Below are 17,501 nucleotides of genomic sequence, written 5' to 3'. Positions count from 1 at the left end.
TAACGGATATTTCAAAAATCCGTTATGAGAAAATGGTTACCTATGATTATTTATAACGTTTTTTAGTCTACCGTAATCTATGAGTGTTATGTATGCTCATTTTTAATAACGCGTATTTATTACTGTTATGCTTTGTGTTATGTATGAACACACTTTAATAACAGTAAATATTACCGTTATTAGTTTATGTTATGTATTAGATTTTAATATCACTACAAGATTCAAAACCCTAAGTTCCTAATGATCTCTCTCTCTCTCTCGTTCGCCTAGTCCGGCTCGCTGCCTACCCCGGTCTGGCGCGCCTCCGGCAGCCTCCTCCGGTCTGACGCGCCCCCGATCTGACTCTCTGTCTGCCCCGCCCCTTAATCCGCCTCTGCCTCCTATCAAATCCTCAGCTCGTGCCCCTTAATTCACGACCTACAGCGCGGCGAAGCCGACGACGTTCCAAGCGTCGAAAGGATTGACGATTGAGGAGCTGATGGCTCTCCCGACCGGTCAGCACGAGCGGTCGGCGGAGAAGCTCGATCGGAGCAAGGGATTCAGATCCTACGGTAGCGGGATGAGGGATGAGCAGCCGCGGCGGTAGGAGAGCTTCAATCGGGAGTCGAATCGTGAAATTGCGCCGTCCAGGGCTGACGAGACTGATAATTGGGTGGCTGGTCGAGCTTGCTCGTTCTACCTTAATGTTTGAGAGGTAATTTTGAATTTTTTTTACTTATTTTTTGTTATCTTTTACTCGCCTTTTATTTTCTGAAAACTAATTTGATTTAGAGGTTCCCATAAGACAACAATCGAGGGACTATGAAAACTTCAAGATTTAAGCTTGTCATCTCTTGATATTAAAGGTGATAAAAATGCTACATTTACTTCTTCTCTTTTCCAGACTTATGTATTCTATTCGATATTGAAATCTGTGTTGGGCTTGTGCAGTTGCTGCTTCTAAAGCTCTAGTGGGAATTTATCTAGAAATATATCGAGTAAGTCATAGTAATAAAAAGAATAGCTTCTAGCTATTTAGCTCTGTCCTTTTCAAGTTCAATGTTGTTTATAGATTTATAGCTCTGTTTAAATTCTTCATGAGGATGCTGCATTAGCTGTTGCAGATTTGGCATTGCAAATCCTAGGATCAATTCGACATGAACTAGGTGGTGGGGCCGGCTTCCTGGTTACTGGACTTCTTTCTTCTGCTTCTTCTACTTCTTGGCAAGACTTGAAGGTAATGGTTTGCTTTTATTTTCTCTTTTGTCTATCATGGTGTCTCTCATATAATTACAAATGTATCCGCTGACATGTTAATGCTAGTATCTTATATGCTGCTTATGATCTTAGGATCACATGCGTCGAGCTGGAGATGTTTGTTTCTCTCAAGTTTACCGTGATCGTGATGGTGAGAAATTATCTCTTCTAAAACTGCTAGCTTTGCAGACATAGTTTCAATGAACATGGGTTGAATGTTGCCAGCTAAAATTCATAACTTATGTGGTTGTGCTGGTGATGTGTACATATATATTAGTATAATGTATTCAGGCATGCGTGGAGTTGTCGACTATGCAAACTATGATGATATGAATTATGTGTGGGTCTAATAACCTCTCTGTTTGCTTGCTCATTTTGACATTTTTTAAATCTTCTTCCCCCTTTATCTTTGTGGCCCATCTTTATGATCTGTTTGCTGGATTTCTTGCGTAGATAAGGAAGCTTGATGATTCTCTCTTCCGCAACCAACGGGAACTGGCAGAATATATTGAAACATCTAAAATTCACAAGAAAAGTTGTACTAGATGGCCAGCTAGTTCCATATTTAATATGTTTAGTATTTTTGTAAGGCATAATAGTATTAGATAGAGCAATTGTTGAATTTTGACTATATTCAAATGGTGTATGAATTCTTTTTTATGATAATAATTTATGAATTTTGATTATTTTATTTTAGAATCATTTCTATTTATTGAAATAGAAAATAAGGAAAATTGTGAAAATTAAAAAATATGTTGAAATCTAAGAAAGCATACATAACGGTAAATAATTACTCCCTCCGTCCGCAATATCGTTTCCACATTGTGGACGGCACGGGTTTTAAGAAAAGTGGTGGATAGTAGTGGAAATGTAGTTAGTGGAGTTTGGGTCCCACAATTGTTGTGAGTGGAAGATTGTGGACCCTACTTCTATAAATGGAAATGGAAACGATATCGCGGACGGACCGAAATGGCAAATGTGGAAACGATATCGCGGACGGAGGGAGTATTATGTATAAGTGTAAAGATAACGTATAAAAATTGACTTTTATAATAGTCAGAACCGTTATTTAAAACAAGATACATAACATAAATAATTGTGTTATGTATTTGGATCATACTGTTATGTAAAATACTATAGATAACGGATTTTCTCCGTTATGTATGAGCACCACATACATAACACCACTATACTTAACGCCAGTTTTACCACATAGATAACGGATATTATCCGTTATGTATGAGCGAATTTGGCGTAGTGATAAATTTCAGATGTCGATGATGGGAGAAATGAATTTCTTTCTGGGATTACAACTAAAGCAAACTAAGGAAGGGATACTGATCAATCAGTCAAAGTATGCTAAGCAACTGATCAACAAGTTTGGCGTTCAACACATGAAGTCAGTGAAGATCCCAATGAATACCAACTGGAAGGTGGATCCAGGAACTGAAGGGAAATCAGTATCATCAACGAAGTACAGAGAAATGATCATAGGCTCTTTGCTATATCTAACTGCAAGCAGACCCGACATAGCTTTTGCAGTTGGAGTATGTGCGAGATATCAGTCAGACCCTAAGGAAGCTCACATGGACGCAACAAAGCAACTTTTAAGATATCTCAAAGGCACACCCAATGTAGGTCTACGGTATCCAGCCGACGACAACTTCAAACTTTCTAGATACTCGGATTTAGATTTTGCAGGATGCAAGATTGATCAGAAATCAACCTCAGGGACTTGTCAATTCCTAGGCAACAAGCTAATCTCATGGTTTTCAAAGAAGCAGACTTTAGTCGCCACCTCTACAACTAAAGCTGAATATGTTGCTGCTCACAAATTCTATGGCTAGTCCAACAACTGAAGGATTACGGGATTGAAGAAAGAGAAGTTCCAATCTACTGTAATAGCTCCAGTGCTATTGCAATCTCGCAAAATCCAGCACATCACACCAGATGCAAGCATATCACTATACGTCATCACTTCATTCGTGACCATGTGAAGAAGAAAGATGTTTCAGTTGAGAAGATTCATACAAGCATTCAAAGAGCAGATTTGCTGACCAAGGCTCTTCCAAAAGATAGATTCAATGATCTATGCGGAAGGATCGGATTACTGAATCCTGAAGATTGATGCTGGTCAAAGAAAGCAAGTTTACCGAAGAAGAGGATTTCAACTGAAGTCCTATCAATTGAAGTTCAGTCAATTGAAGCCTCTTAACTGATGACATGGCTACTAAGGAAGATGAGTCTTTGATCAAGGGGGAACTGAACACTTCAGTTCAACTAAAAATATGGTTTCGAATGACTACAATGATCAATCGACCAGTAAGTAATTTCATTTTACGCATTAAATATGGTCTCTATCAGTTAAATCATTTATAGGCCTTCACATCTTTAAAATCATATCTTTAACTGATAAGTGGCATCAAATGTTTTTAACTGATTGTTGTGAAACTGCAACTGTAATATCCTTGTTGGACAAGTCATTTAAGTTGCATTTAAAAATGTCTTTAATTTGTCACGCCTTTTTCAAAATCAGTTTCAGTATTTCCTTTTCAAGTAACTAATCAAAGTACACTTTATTGCATAAATCCCTTATTTTAAGGAACACCTCTGACGGGCATTTAATGCAGATTTTAAAAATCATTAATTACACCTTGGCGAATGGATTTCAACTGTCAGTGTCTTTTCAAAGCCCTAAAGTAACTGTTCATCTCCCACATATCAGCCTATAAGATTCATTTTCGTGTCCACACTTAGACATTTTCTTCACTTTCTCCTGCATCTAACCCTAAAGTTCCTGAACAATGGCATTTTCTTTCAAAATGACTTTCTCCACACAATGACATTTTCTTTCAAAATCAAAGAAACAATGGCATCAGTTGATTGTAGCGCGAAACAAGTGCATTATGAGCAATCGTTGGATATACCTGTCTTCCAACAAAAGGTAGGGTAGGACATAGATGCGATTCTAGCAAGACACGAGTGGCTAACCTTTGTCACTGCAGAAACACCGTTCTTTTTGAAGACCCCAATCAACCAGTTCTACGAAAAGCTCAAGTTTAATGATGTTGTTGATCTGGTCACGGATATAAATGTTTTCACCTCCTCCAACTTCAAGGAACAAGAAGAGGCGCACATCAACGTTTCTGAGAATGTTCGCAAACTGTTCAACCTGTCGAACAGTGGTCAGTTGCCCTCCATTATCACTGACTCGGAGGCCAACAAAATATTGAAGACCGTGATGCTTCAGAAGGGCACTCCCACTGAAGGGACACTCAAGCTTGCACTTTACAAGCCTGGCCACAATCTCTTGGCCAGGCTCATTCAAAAGTGCTGGTTCGGCACTACTGGTTCACCAGACCAGGCTTCGCAGCTTCAGAAGAATGTCATGGCTGCACTGCTGAAGCCAGGCCCATATAACTGGGAAAGAGCATATTTGGAGTTGCTCTACAATGAACCCACCAACTCAAAGTCGGCATCGATGCTCCGATAAGGGAACAGGGTGGCATAAATAATTCTTGAGGGCACCAGTCATATTCAAGTTTACTGGCCAAAACAGCTACCAGTAACTGATCACTTTCGCCTGTTCAAAACGGCGAAGGGATGCTCTAAAACCTCCAAGAAAACAAAGGTAAAGGTAATTTATGAACCACAATCAGTCAAGACTGAAGACCCTGTGTCTCCGACTGATGTCTCCAAGTCCTCTTCCACCCAACTGAAATTCCCTCCGATATTCCTCGCCGCCCTCGCACCATACCTAAAAAGTCCAAACCCAAATCCAAACCTTTACCCAAATCTGGTAGGATATCAGTAAAGATACCTGCCAAAGGCAAGACCATTTAACCCTCCTCTCCTCTAGTGCCAACCCTTTCCGGCACTGAAGTACAACAAAGAGCTGTTGAAGCTCTTAGATTAGAAGCCTCTAGGGAAGCTAGTTTATATCTTGATCAACTCCTTCTGGCTTTAACCAAACCTTTGAAGCCTACCACAATCTTCATCGCCTTCTTGCCTTCACCTTGATTAAAATAGCTACTTGCTCTCAGATCAACGAACTCAATATCGTTGAATCTGATGACACATTTGCCTTTGAAGAGGCACAACTGTACAACATTTTCGACATCTCCAAATTTTGGAATGTCATACATGGTTTTGACCAGTTCGCCTTCGACTATCTTGAGTCACAAGGGTTCACAAGGGGTATGCTTAAAACTAACACTAATGCAAGGACCTCCACCATAAAAGCGACTGAAGCTCTGCAATCTACTGAGGCTGCTTCTCAAGAAACTGATGTTTCTGTAGCTCAAGCTCATCAAGATCCACAAACGATTGAACTCTTCAGTCGAGACACTGCAGAAGAGCCTCAATTGATGGAAGTTGATCATGCAGGAGCCGCAACTGAAACCTCTGAACCATTTGTAGAGGTTTCACGCTTTGAAAACAAAGAATGAGCTCCTGAATTGGAGAAGATGACAATCACTGACCCAACATCTCCAGATGGTCAAGTTGTTGATTAGGGCTGGGAATCGGGTCGGGTTCGGGTACCCTACCCGAAAAAATTGGGTACCCGAACCCGAAAATACCCTAAACCCACTACCCGAACCCGACCCCGAATTTGAAATCGGGTACCCGAATACCCGACTCGGGCCCGAGTCGGGTATTCGGGTACCCTAAATTACCCGGTCAAAATGAGCTCTTCCAAGTCAACTGTGTAAATCGGGTATTTCGGGTAATAGGGTACCTGAATTACCCGATTTTGATATTAGGGTACCCTAATACCCGAATATTACCCGGTCAAAATGAGCTCTTCTTGGTGTTGGTCTTCTCTCTCTAGCATACCATCCATGGGAGAGCATTCAAGACCAAATCCCAATGATTTGATTCGCTTTCTAGGAATTGCAAACGTCTGCAGGGCATGCAAATCCTTCCTCTCCAAATGCTACCCAGAGAAGCAACCTTTTTTTTTAAGAAGGCAGCAAACAAACCCAGACCCAAGCCAATTGAAGATACCAAGGTACGTATTTCTTATAATATGATATGCCCGGGCGAACGGCTGCTGCACGAAGAAGCTCACCTGTCGTCGGAGCTCGGAGGCTGCTGCACGGGCGAACGACTGCTGCACAGAGAAGCTCACCTGTCGTCGGAGCTCGAAGGCTGCTGCACGGGCGAACGGCTGCTGCACGGGCTGCTGCGGCGGCGAACGGCTGCTGCACGGGCGAGGGTCGCGGACTGGGGAGGCCGGAGGCGGAACGGCTGCTGCACTAGCGAGGGGCGAGGGGCGACGGCGAGTGGGGCGGCCGGCCGGGGCTGGACGTGAGAGCCGAGACTTAGGGCTGGAAGTTCACAGTTCAGTTTGGGAATTGGGATTTGGGAGGGATGAATTGAAAACAGGGGGGCGGGGCCGCGGGAGGGATTTAGGGCTGGGAGTTTTTACTTTTTAGTTTTAGATTTCATATGTAATTTAATTAAATAATTTAAATAGTTTAAAATTTATTAATTAAAAAAATCGGGTAATTCGGGTATACCCGATACCCGATCGGGTATACCCGATACCCGATTATTTCAACCCCTAACTACCCGATCCCGTACCCGATCCCGAAAAAATCGGGTATCGGGTACCCTATACCCGATTTTTTCGGGTCGGGTATCGGGTACCCGATTACCCGAACCCGAAATTCCCAGCCCTATTGTTGATATTACTGACGAACCAGCGCAGTCACCACCACCTCAAGACACAGAAGTTGCAGATGCTTTGAAAGTGGCTGTGGGCACTACTGAAATTGCTGTTGTGGGATTTATCCCTGAAGTTTCCTATGATGATGTACAGGTTATCCCAGCAGACCAAGTAACTGATCAAGGAACTTCTGAAGCCGCTAAAACTGTCACTGCTTCCACTGAAGAAGTTCCACCCCCACAAACAATTGCTCCTCTAGTAAATCCGCCACAATCGACTGAAACCAGCTCTATACCTCCACCCTTGGAGCCATCAAAGAATGTTGTGACTGAAATGGCTTCTGATACTACTACTGAGAAGCCAACTGGAGCTCCAACTAAACCTCCAGGCCAACCAATGGAATCAACTAAAGCTGCTCCCTCCTCCTCTACTCCTGGAGCATCTTCTTCGATTGGAAAATCCAGGGCACTGCATATCCCTCCAGTACTGCCTGTGGAACACATTGAAATCATAAGGCCGCTACTTTGAGTTTATGATTCTGATGAAGAAACGAATGCGCGCCTAACTGCATGGAAGCACAACGCTCCCCATGGAGTCTCATTCGAATTGCCTGAGAACATCGAAGAACAAAACAAGGTGCTGCGAGTGTTGGTCTCTAACCAACAAACTGAAATTGAGACTCTGAAGCATGAGCTGGAGTGCAGAGACATTTACGCGTACAAGTATGTGAAGAAGCTGAAAAAGGTCGAAGCACAGCTCACTGATGATATGATTGAACATTCAGTTTAATTGGCCACCTTGAATGCCAAATTCAACAGCCTCTCTACCACTTACTTTGCGCATGCGGCTCAAGTACTTCCTCTCACTATTTTTGTCCCTAAGATCCAGAACGACATCGAAGTTCTCAAGGGAGAAATGAAGATTGCTGAACTCCAAGCCAAGGAAAGGCTCATGGATGCTCAAATCAAGCTCGACTCTCTTCGGACTGAGTTCATGAAGGAGTTCAGAACTGAAGTAGGTACGAAGATGCTTATTGCAGAAGAACTTCGACCAGTCAACATAAGGATTGGCCAACTGGAGTCCGAACTTCGTGCAGTTTGTGAATCCTCCAACACAGCCCTAATCCAGAAAAAGTTCAATGATCTTCTGGATTTACAAAATTGTATTGGCATGCTCCCCGGTGATGAAGCCAAAAAGGGGAAAAATTACTGGGGTCCTAGACTTTCAGTTGAATCAACCGAAGCAGCCAAAGATAAACCAGCCGCTCCGTCTCAATCTAGAGAGTACAGAAAAAGACCAAGACCAGATGATGAGCATGAGCATGAGCATGAGCCCAAAGCCAAGAAGTCACTAAAGCTTATTGAGCCTGCACCTCCTCCTCCCACCATCAAGTTGAAAAAAAGACAACTGATGAAGCGCTACATCGAAGAAGGTCTTTTGGTATCCCAACTGGAGAAATTCGATCGTGTTGATAAATGGGTACATGAAGACATGAATGCTTAGTAGGAGAGAATAAAAGAAATCTACACCAAATGGGTTGTTTTTGGCCAACTCAATCAGGATCCAGATTTTCAGAGAAAAGCATGGAGATATTTGCTCTCCAACTGAACTGAAAAGGGAATGGTGAAGAGTTTGCTAGATGCGAAAGATAAAGCTAAGATGTCAATCATCCGCTACCCCCTGAAAAACTTTGTAAGTCCTCTCAAGAACAATAACCACATCAACCGCGAAACCATCAAGAGGGAAGTTGAAGGGCTTTGCAAGATTTGGGGAGTTACAGAAAGAAACCATCCGAGAGAGTACGACGACATCAAGAGGACCGTTTTTTGTTTGTATCAGCAAAAGCCTTAACCTGTTTCTTTCAGTTGTAATCCTCTACTGCTTTGTCTTTATACTGCTCTGTACCAAAAACTGATATCTCATCAGTTCTTATGAAATGAAAATGTCGTTCCTCTTGATCTCAACCTGAAGACAATATCTTTTTGTCCAGGCTCTGATTATTTGTTTATGTCTTTCAGTTATGCTTTCTTCCTGCTCTTTAATTGTTCTGTTTTTCTTTCAGTCAGCAAGACTTTAGGTTATATTGTTAAGGGGAAATAGTATTCACCTTGTTTAACATCTTGCTTTTCTGTTTTCTGTCGTTTATTGTCTTAGGAATGATTGTATGGTTTTGGCATCATAAAAAAGGGGGGAATTATTTGAAAATTAATGAAATATCCTAGCCCTAGTTTTGATGATACCAAAACTCTTAGAATTTCTTTTAATAGACTAGAACTTTTCGAACTCAAGTGTTAGAGTTCAAGTTTTCTAGTTTAACTGTTGTCCTGAAGGCTGAAGACCGGCGAACTGAAGACTGAACAGTACTCAACTGAAGATAGCAAGTGAAAAGACCAAATCAAATACTGATGTGTTGACTGGACAAGGATCTCACTAAAGAATCAGTTATGACTGATTAACTAATGCTGGCCACGTAGAATTAGAGGACTGATACTCAAGTCAAGTATCAGTTGACATTCTTCCTCGGACTAAATGTTTAAGTTAAAAGGAAGCCACGTATAGCCGCATTAAATGTAGAGATTTTGAAGATCGTCCTTTTCTGCAGAGCATTCCTTTTTTGTGCTAACTTTTTAGAGGCGCCTTACTTCTATACTTGAGACGCCGTTCTTCACCAAATTAGAAACCTCGAAGATTGAAGCCTCAAAAAAATTCAAATCTCTCTCACAACGGACGAATTCTTGAAGATCATTATGCCAACGGATCTATTCAAGACTTCGCCTATAAATAGAGCTCGGGGAACATCACAATTTTTATTGATTCAAACGCACAAGCTGAACTTCTGCCAAAACCGCAACTCAACCTTTCACTGCCTTCAAAGTTTGAATCGAAGAAGAGAATACTCAAAGCCAAATTAGTTTACTGATTACTTACATTCTCTTAGTTTCTTAGGCAAATCCTTTGTTTTATTCAAAACCTAAGTTCCCGATTACAGAGAGCCTGTTCTCTGTAATCTAGTTGGTAATTCGAACCCCTTTTCAACTGAGCAAAAATAGAGTTTGAGACAATGGTCTGAACTCAAGAGTTCTTAGCCCACGCACGCAAGACGAAGTGTAGTCATTGCAATTGCGAGTTAAGAAGGAGACGAGAAGTCTAATCCAGAGTATTGGCACTAAAACCTTGTTTTAGTTGAAGGTTTGCTGTGCACCCGTAAGCACAAGCCCAGAGTGATTGTCAGTGTGTTTAACTGACCGTGGACATAGGAACTTGTTCCGAACCACGTAAAAATCCCTTGTTGTTTATCGCTTTCAGTTTTACTATTCTTATCTGTGCACAAACTCTTTACTGAACTGAAAACTGATTAATCGCAAAGTGAAACTTTAATTTGGCAACGTGTTAATCATAAAGGCTATTTCTTAAGTTTACTTTCCGCTGCTAGTGTTATTAGTCTAACTGATAAATCTTCGGATAATCAGTAAGATTCATAACACTCATCTGTTTACAAAATCTAGACTGAAGCCTTACGTGGATATCAGTTAAAGCTCGATGCTTAACTGAAATCTAAATACTGAAGTTATTTCAATACCAGTCTACAACCTCTTTACAACTGAAGTTTTCTTTAACTGCTGACTTCAGTCAACCTTTTTTAGTATTACTCAATACTCCTTCAGTTATTTACAAAAGAATTTTGAAAAATAACTTACAAGTGTATTCTTCCCTTCCCCCCATACACCTGTTCAGTGACCCTTCGGGACCCAACAATGAGATCAACACAAAATAAATTCTTACCTACAAACATGGTTCACTCACTCCGATCTATGCATTTTAATGTTCAAAGAGATCTCCTTGTAGGTTTGAACCTTCCTCGCAGCCACACGAGATGACTTTTAAGACCCTTGTAATTCTCACAGCTCCGACCAAAATAGCTTCCTAAAGAACAATTGGTAGATATGGTATTGTCCATCTCCGACAGATCATCTGCCTGTTTTGGTCTTTTGGCATATATAGATTTAAACAACAAAATAATAGGGTAATAAAAAATGGTAGTTAGCCTTAAATTAAAGCAGCTTATTCAAATATAACTACCCCACACAACACCATAATTTTTTAGCACATTGCAGTTACAAAAAGAGCTAGAATTATGGTAATCGGATAGCATGATGTGTGGGTAGGAACCCAACTCGCTAAAGTTTCATTTGGAACACTTCACCTATTCTCATCCTAGGTTTCTTTTCAATTGTATAATGACCACCACTCACTATAAATGTAAGAAACAAAAACAAAAATGCCAATAAATCTTCAAAAAAAAAAAAATCTAAAAAAAGTTCAAAACTTAATAATAATTCGGCCAGAAAAATATCAAGAGCGAAAAAAACTTATCTTTTTCAACTCCCGACTTCCTGAGTGTAAACCCATAATAACAATCAGAGCATGAAATCTTCATATTGTACATAATTCAACAATATAAGCATTAAAATAATTGGAATTGCTCATAGTTCTAGCTAACTCACTAGATTCCCTTTAGAATTTTAGTAAAAGCATCACATAGAAGATCTAAAAATAAAAACCCCAGTGTGCGTGTGTTGGTTTAGTGGTAGGAGGTTAATGCCCAAAACCTCAGGTCCTGAGTTCGAGTCATTCGTTGCGCGATTATTAAATTTCTTTATTTAGTTATGAAATTTATATATATATATATAAAAAACCACAAGTATGAATTGTCTTAATCCAATGCATCACAATATACTTATGCAACAGTAAAGTTGACGCGAATGTCAATAATAAGGATTTGATTGAATACAGAGAGTGAAATAAACATTTTGTCTAAAGAATGGCTTGATCTATGGCACTAACAGAGGCAAATATCCCACACGAGGAGCCAATATATATCTGTAACCCAATATATATATATATATATATATAGGGGTGGGCTAGAATAAAAACACTCTTAAGTGTATAAAATATAAACGTTTCTTAATGTATGAATTTTATGTAGAACATGTATGAATTTATCCAACAGAGTTACGAATTGCGAAAAATAAATTTTTGTTACGTTTGAGATTCGAACTCAGGACCACGAATTCATCCAACAGGGTTACGAATCAACCGTAGATCTTGATGATCTAAGGGCTGAAAATCATTTATATTTTATACATTTAAGAGTGTTTTTATTCTAGCCCTCCCCTATATATATATATATATATATATATATATATATATATATATATATATATATATATATATATATATATATAGGGTGCGGTTATTCAATAAACCACCCTTATTTTAAGAATTACGAACCAGCAAAAATGCATGAATTTTATGTATAACTCGCATGAATAAACTGTATAAAGGTATGAATATCGAAAAAATAATTTTTTGCTACCTTTGGGATTCGAACTCATGACCATGAATATATCCAACAAGGTAATGAATCAACCGTAGATCTTGATGATCTAAGGGCTGAAAATGGTTCTTAATTTATATTTTAATAAGCGTTCTTATTTTAGCCTTCCCCTATATATATATATATATGAAAGAGTTTAATGGATAACACTAAATTTTCAAATAACAGAGAACAAATCTCAGCCGTTGATCTTATCTAATCTAACGGTCAACATTTATTTACGTCATGTTCAACGATTTTTTATGTTGAACACATAGGTGGTCGAACCCCATAACCCCCCAAAGATTCAGTATATTTTGATGAACGTTCAACGAAATGACTGATATGTTCAATATAATTTGATGAATATGGGCGTGTTCGTGTTCTTCATGAACGCGACCCTATATATATATATAGGGTGTGGTTCTAGAGAGAACTACATTATTTGTGAGAACGTGGGAACCATCAAATCTAATGCATTCACTGTAAAAATTAATGCATTCGCTGTTAAAATTAATGCGCTAAAAAAAATAAAAAAAATTGCTCCATTCAGGATTCGAACCCAGGATCTGCATTCATCCGACAAGATGATACATCCACCGTAGATCTTGATAATCGAATGGCTGAAAATGGTTCTCCGTTCTTTTTTTATTTATGGTTCTTTCTTGAACCTCTCCCTATATATATATATATATATATATATATGGTTCAATTCTAGTGAGAAGCTGTAAATGAGATTAATGAACTTTTCAATATAACTTACGAACCCACAAATCTATTTAATTTGTTAAAAAAGATGCTACAGCCAAGAATTGAACCTCAGATCAACCGCGACTTCATAAGAATTTACAGTAAAGTTCATCAAAATGTACTAACTTGTAAATTCCTTCTCACTTCTCAACACATTTGAGCTTCTCAATTGAACTTTAGCCTCTATATATATATATATATATATATATATATTATATTTGTAAATGAGTAAAACAAATACGATGAATGTATAATCTCAAAAAAGTAAATGAAAAAGAAATCGGTGTCCCTTCGGCAGTCTCATCAAAGTCGCAGTAGCTAAAGAGAGAGTCGGGTGTTTTGGAACGCGATTTTCGTTGTCGAAGAGCAGAAGAGAATACCAAAACCCCCAACACGAAACAGTATCCGTTCTTCGCCATTTTCGTTTTATCATCGGAGGATGGTGACGTCAGCAATGACGACGCCGCTTAATGTCTCGATTGCTTCTCCCCGTGAAAAATTGACAACCTCTCGGTCGTTTGCGCTGAGGTCATTTTTTGAACACTGTCGTTGTTTTGTTTTTTGTTTTTTTTTTATCTAGCATATTGAGTGAACTGTTTTTCCCCCTTTTTGAGCTGATATCTTTTTTGTTGTTGTTCTTGAGCAGAAAATTCAGTTTGAGACCTGTAATTTTAGCTCTTTCAAGCTCATATGGTGATTCTTCATCCATCGGTATGTGCTTCGCAGTTCTAGTGTTTTGTGATAAAAATATTAAAATCTGCTTTTAGTTGTGGTGTTGAAATATAACTGTGATTTCTTATCTTTTTGTGGTTTGGCGAAATAATTCACCTTCTCCTTTTCCTTCCATTTATTGGGGGATGAGGGGAGTGAGTGTGAGGATTGGCGATGATTAAGAATGACACTTGACTACGGTTTTAACGTGATATCTCCAGGGTTTTCGAGTAGCCTCTAAAGATTGAACAAGATGATGTGTATTCTAATCCGAGGTTAGTTTTTCTGTCTTTGAGACATTGTACATATTTCTAAAGATGTAAATTCGAGAAACAGTCTGTTTTTTTATGGAATTTGAGGTGTGCTGATGAGTGAGGATAATTCTGAAATCTGCTCACCGAGATATATCTGAATTTTGGTCAAAAGTTCCATGGTTCATACTCTTACTAATAAGAAGAATCATGATTGAAGATATCAATGGCTACAGTCTATGCTCCTTGTACTTGCATAACACGTAGAAAAGACGATGATAGAACAACAAAATTATTGTTGTACCTGAAAATGACTAACATGTAGCTTACTTACATCATCTTGGCTTTCATGGGTGTTTGAATAAGAAGAGGTTTATGCTTATGAACACAAAATCACAAAGTAGCTTAGTTTATGCAACCAGTTTTGTGTGAATTTATTTGTGTGGAGACCTGAAAGACAAAAGATAGACTGCTTCAGATTGTAAATTGCTCATAATTATGTTTATGATGATATTTATTGCAAGGTTAAAAGCTTTATGCTTGTGTCCATACTAGCTTCGTTGTGGTAGAACCTTATTTTGTATATTTTTTCTCATGGATATATACAAATTCTGATGCCTGAAGAAAATTCTGCTTTGATGAATTTATGATGGTTATGATAGTTGTCAGTGGAAAATTGGCTGGATATAAATTTCTTGAAACCGATTGGACATCAGTTTTTAGTAATAAGGCTTACTAGATGAAACTTTTCTCATGATATTTATGACCCATCAATTCTCATTTCAATCCTATTTGTCTGATATTATATTGACTTTCTATTTCATCTTTCACTTGGAAATATTCTTTATTTCTTTACAGTTGTTTATTTTAGTTACATGTTCACCTAGATATTTCCTCTATCAGTAATCCTGTTATAGAAGCCAAAAAGGGAAATCCGCCAATTATGCCAGCAGTGATTACTCCAGGAGGACCTCTGGATCTCAGTATTATTCAGAAGCCGCATAATCTTCATTGGGCAGCCAATCAATTCGCAGGTAGCTCAGAGAGTGATATCTCAACTAGTGACTTTGGCAACGATTGATGAAGAATCGGACATTTTGGTTTGTACATATATCCTTTAGATCTCTTACAGAATATATCTCAAGCATAAGACCGTTGAGGCTTATCTGAATGAGCTGATGATGTGTATCGCATTTTTCTTTTCTTATTAGATATATCTGAACTGCCCAGGTGGGAGTACCTACTCTGTCTTGGCAATATATGACTGCATGTCCTGGTAAGATAACTAATTAGATTGCAACTGGTTTTCATACTTCCTCTCATGTTCAATGAATGTTGGAGTCGATGCCTATCTCACCATGCATTTGCCGTTGCTTTAAACTTTTGTAATGATAATTTTTGCATTTAACTATTTGTTCAGATAAAGCCCAAGGTTGGAACGGTATGTTTTGGAGTAGCTGCAAGCCAAGGTGCTCTTTTTCTTGCTGGTGGAGAAAAAGGAATGCGATATTCCATGCCAAATGCCCGTATTATGATACATCAACCCCAAAGTGGGTGCGGGGTATGAGCTGACCTATTTATGGGTATTTATTTTGGAGGAAGATTTTAGGAATAAATCATCAGATGTGAGATTTAAACTAGGAATGTGGAGAGTGAATCATGATGACTGATGAGGACTGGATCACATAATATTTTCATCCCAAAGTATATCAGCATTCACAAACACAAATTACGGCCCCAAAAGTTTATTTTTGCATAAGAATCCATAAAATGAAGCTGTAATCTTGTTACTGACTTGTCAAAGTTTTATATTTAATCCTCTAGTTTGGGCTACTCATATCACCAAGTTAATCCTTTTCAATAGATTCTAATTCATGTTGACTTTAGGTTGATCTGGTGCTCACTTTATTAGGACATTCTGTCCAGTAACATGCCCTTCTCTAGACCAACCCTGACCATCGTTTCTACTATTTTGCAGCCCTTCTAGAATAGCCATTAGTGGATGTTCTATGAATCATGAGAAAATTTTGAACTCAATAACATCAGTATGATGGAAATTTTATAATTTCATATTGAGCTGGTGTTCATTCCTGTTAAATTTCTTCTGGATATTTTTATTTATTTATTGTTATTTTGAGATGACCTGCTAGTTCTGGTTCTAGGGTCATGTGGAAGATGTAAGACGCCAAGTAAATGAAGCTGTTCAATCTCGTCATGTAAGTATACTTCTGGCCCTTTCAAACATTTGAAACTTATTTTTAGATTATTAGTATAATTTTGCTGGTTCTTGTGAAAAAAGCTGTTTCTGCATGCTTTTTCTGATATATCATATTGCTTTAGTAGATCTTGGTATGTTAGATGTTGGAAACTTTCCCTCAAGTGCCTAAAATATAAATATGTCTGATGATACCTCCGACATGCTTCTATGTCATTAATTTTCTTGAGAACCTTATCAAATTCCATGACTTATACCAGGATGTATTTTCCCTGGCAAGCTTCAAAATAGAGCTTGGACGATAGTATGTCTCGTGGCGTTCTGGTCTTAAAGTTAAAATTAGTAGTTATATCTCAAGAGTTTTTGAAATATTTACCTGAATTTTATATGAATGTACCGACAATGTGCATCACTACCTTCTGATTTAGCATTGATTATAGCAGTCTAACTTTATCCTAATGACTATTGGATGTAGAAAATCGACAAAATGTATGCTGCGTTTACTGGCAAATCTCTTGAGAAAGTGCAATAGTACACAGAGAGAAGACCGATTCTTATCTGTGTCTGAGGTGATGTTTTGCTGGCTTCTGTGTATGAATCATGATATGAAAATCAATACTCTGTTTTCTTGAAATTTTTGAATGTTAGTTAAAGTTAGGGTTGAGACGTAGCAACCATAAGGTGATTCTGTCCAATATACAGAGTGGGTGGTTGTTGTGGATGAGCAATTATAATTAGTATAGAGAAATCGAGCAAAAAAAAAAAGTAGCAGTAAAAAAGAGCTCTATTTATTGAATATTGATGCAAAATGAGACTATATTTCTTAGCCATTTCACAAACTTGATTGTATTATCAGTTTATTTTACACTGTAGTAGCCTAACCGCTCTTACTCGTTTGCAGGCCATGGAGTTTGGTCTTATTGATGGGGTTTTGGAAACAGAGTACTGAACTTCTGAGCGTTCGAGGCTGCTAAACGAGTGCGACTATGTTCTGCATTTTTGTATTTGTGCAGCAATGGTACAATTGGCGGGGACACACTTAGATCATGTCAGGTTTTACATCAATTGAATCGTAAAACAACGATCAGAAATGTGACTGAATCTGTGGCATTCTTGCCGTGGATTACTTAGCATCCTCGACATTTCCCTCATTCGATAATGTAATACAAGATATAATTTTTTGTTCATTCACTTTATTGAATAACTCATGCAGCTGATTTGCTTTGCAGTTGCGGTTAGATTAGGCTTCTTACTAAGCAGTTAGATCAAGAATGATTGCAACATGCCAAC

The 17,501-nt window shown here is 38.6% G+C and overlaps 1 protein-coding gene and 1 pseudogene across 1 annotated transcript; both read left to right on the top strand.

Moving 5' to 3' along the window:
• Nucleotides 1-478: 478 nt before the first annotated feature.
• On the top strand, nt 479-1,517 carry LOC131023197 (uncharacterized). The gene is made up of 4 exons (XM_057952740.1): nt 479-551; nt 931-977; nt 1,082-1,216; nt 1,330-1,517. Exons 1-4 carry the CDS (start codon nt 479-481, stop codon nt 1,429-1,431), a joined length of 357 nt encoding a protein of 118 aa, XP_057808723.1. The 3' UTR covers nt 1,432-1,517.
• Nucleotides 1,518-13,488: 11,971 nt separating this feature from the next.
• LOC131023196 (ATP-dependent Clp protease proteolytic subunit 6, chloroplastic-like) lies at nt 13,489-17,398 on the top strand (annotated as a pseudogene).
• The last annotated feature ends 103 nt before the right edge of the window (nt 17,399-17,501 follow it).

The sequence above is a fragment of the Salvia miltiorrhiza genome, chromosome 4 (genome assembly GCF_028751815.1).
Source record: "Salvia miltiorrhiza cultivar Shanhuang (shh) chromosome 4, IMPLAD_Smil_shh, whole genome shotgun sequence".
NCBI classification, from domain to species: domain Eukaryota; kingdom Viridiplantae; phylum Streptophyta; class Magnoliopsida; order Lamiales; family Lamiaceae; genus Salvia; species Salvia miltiorrhiza.
This window is presented reverse-complemented; position numbering and strand designations above follow the sequence as displayed.

Excerpts from the sequence above, each read along its gene's own strand:
- LOC131023197 (XM_057952740.1), top strand. The coding sequence starts at position 479 with ATGGCTCTCCCGACCGGTCAGCACGAGCGGTCGGCGGAGAAGCTCGAT. Across the intron at positions 552-930 it reads CAAGGGATTCAGATCCTACG|TTGCTGCTTCTAAAGCTCTA; the intron begins GTAGCGGGATGA and ends GGGCTTGTGCAG. Across the intron at positions 1,217-1,329 it reads CTTCTTGGCAAGACTTGAAG|GATCACATGCGTCGAGCTGG; the intron begins GTAATGGTTTGC and ends TTATGATCTTAG.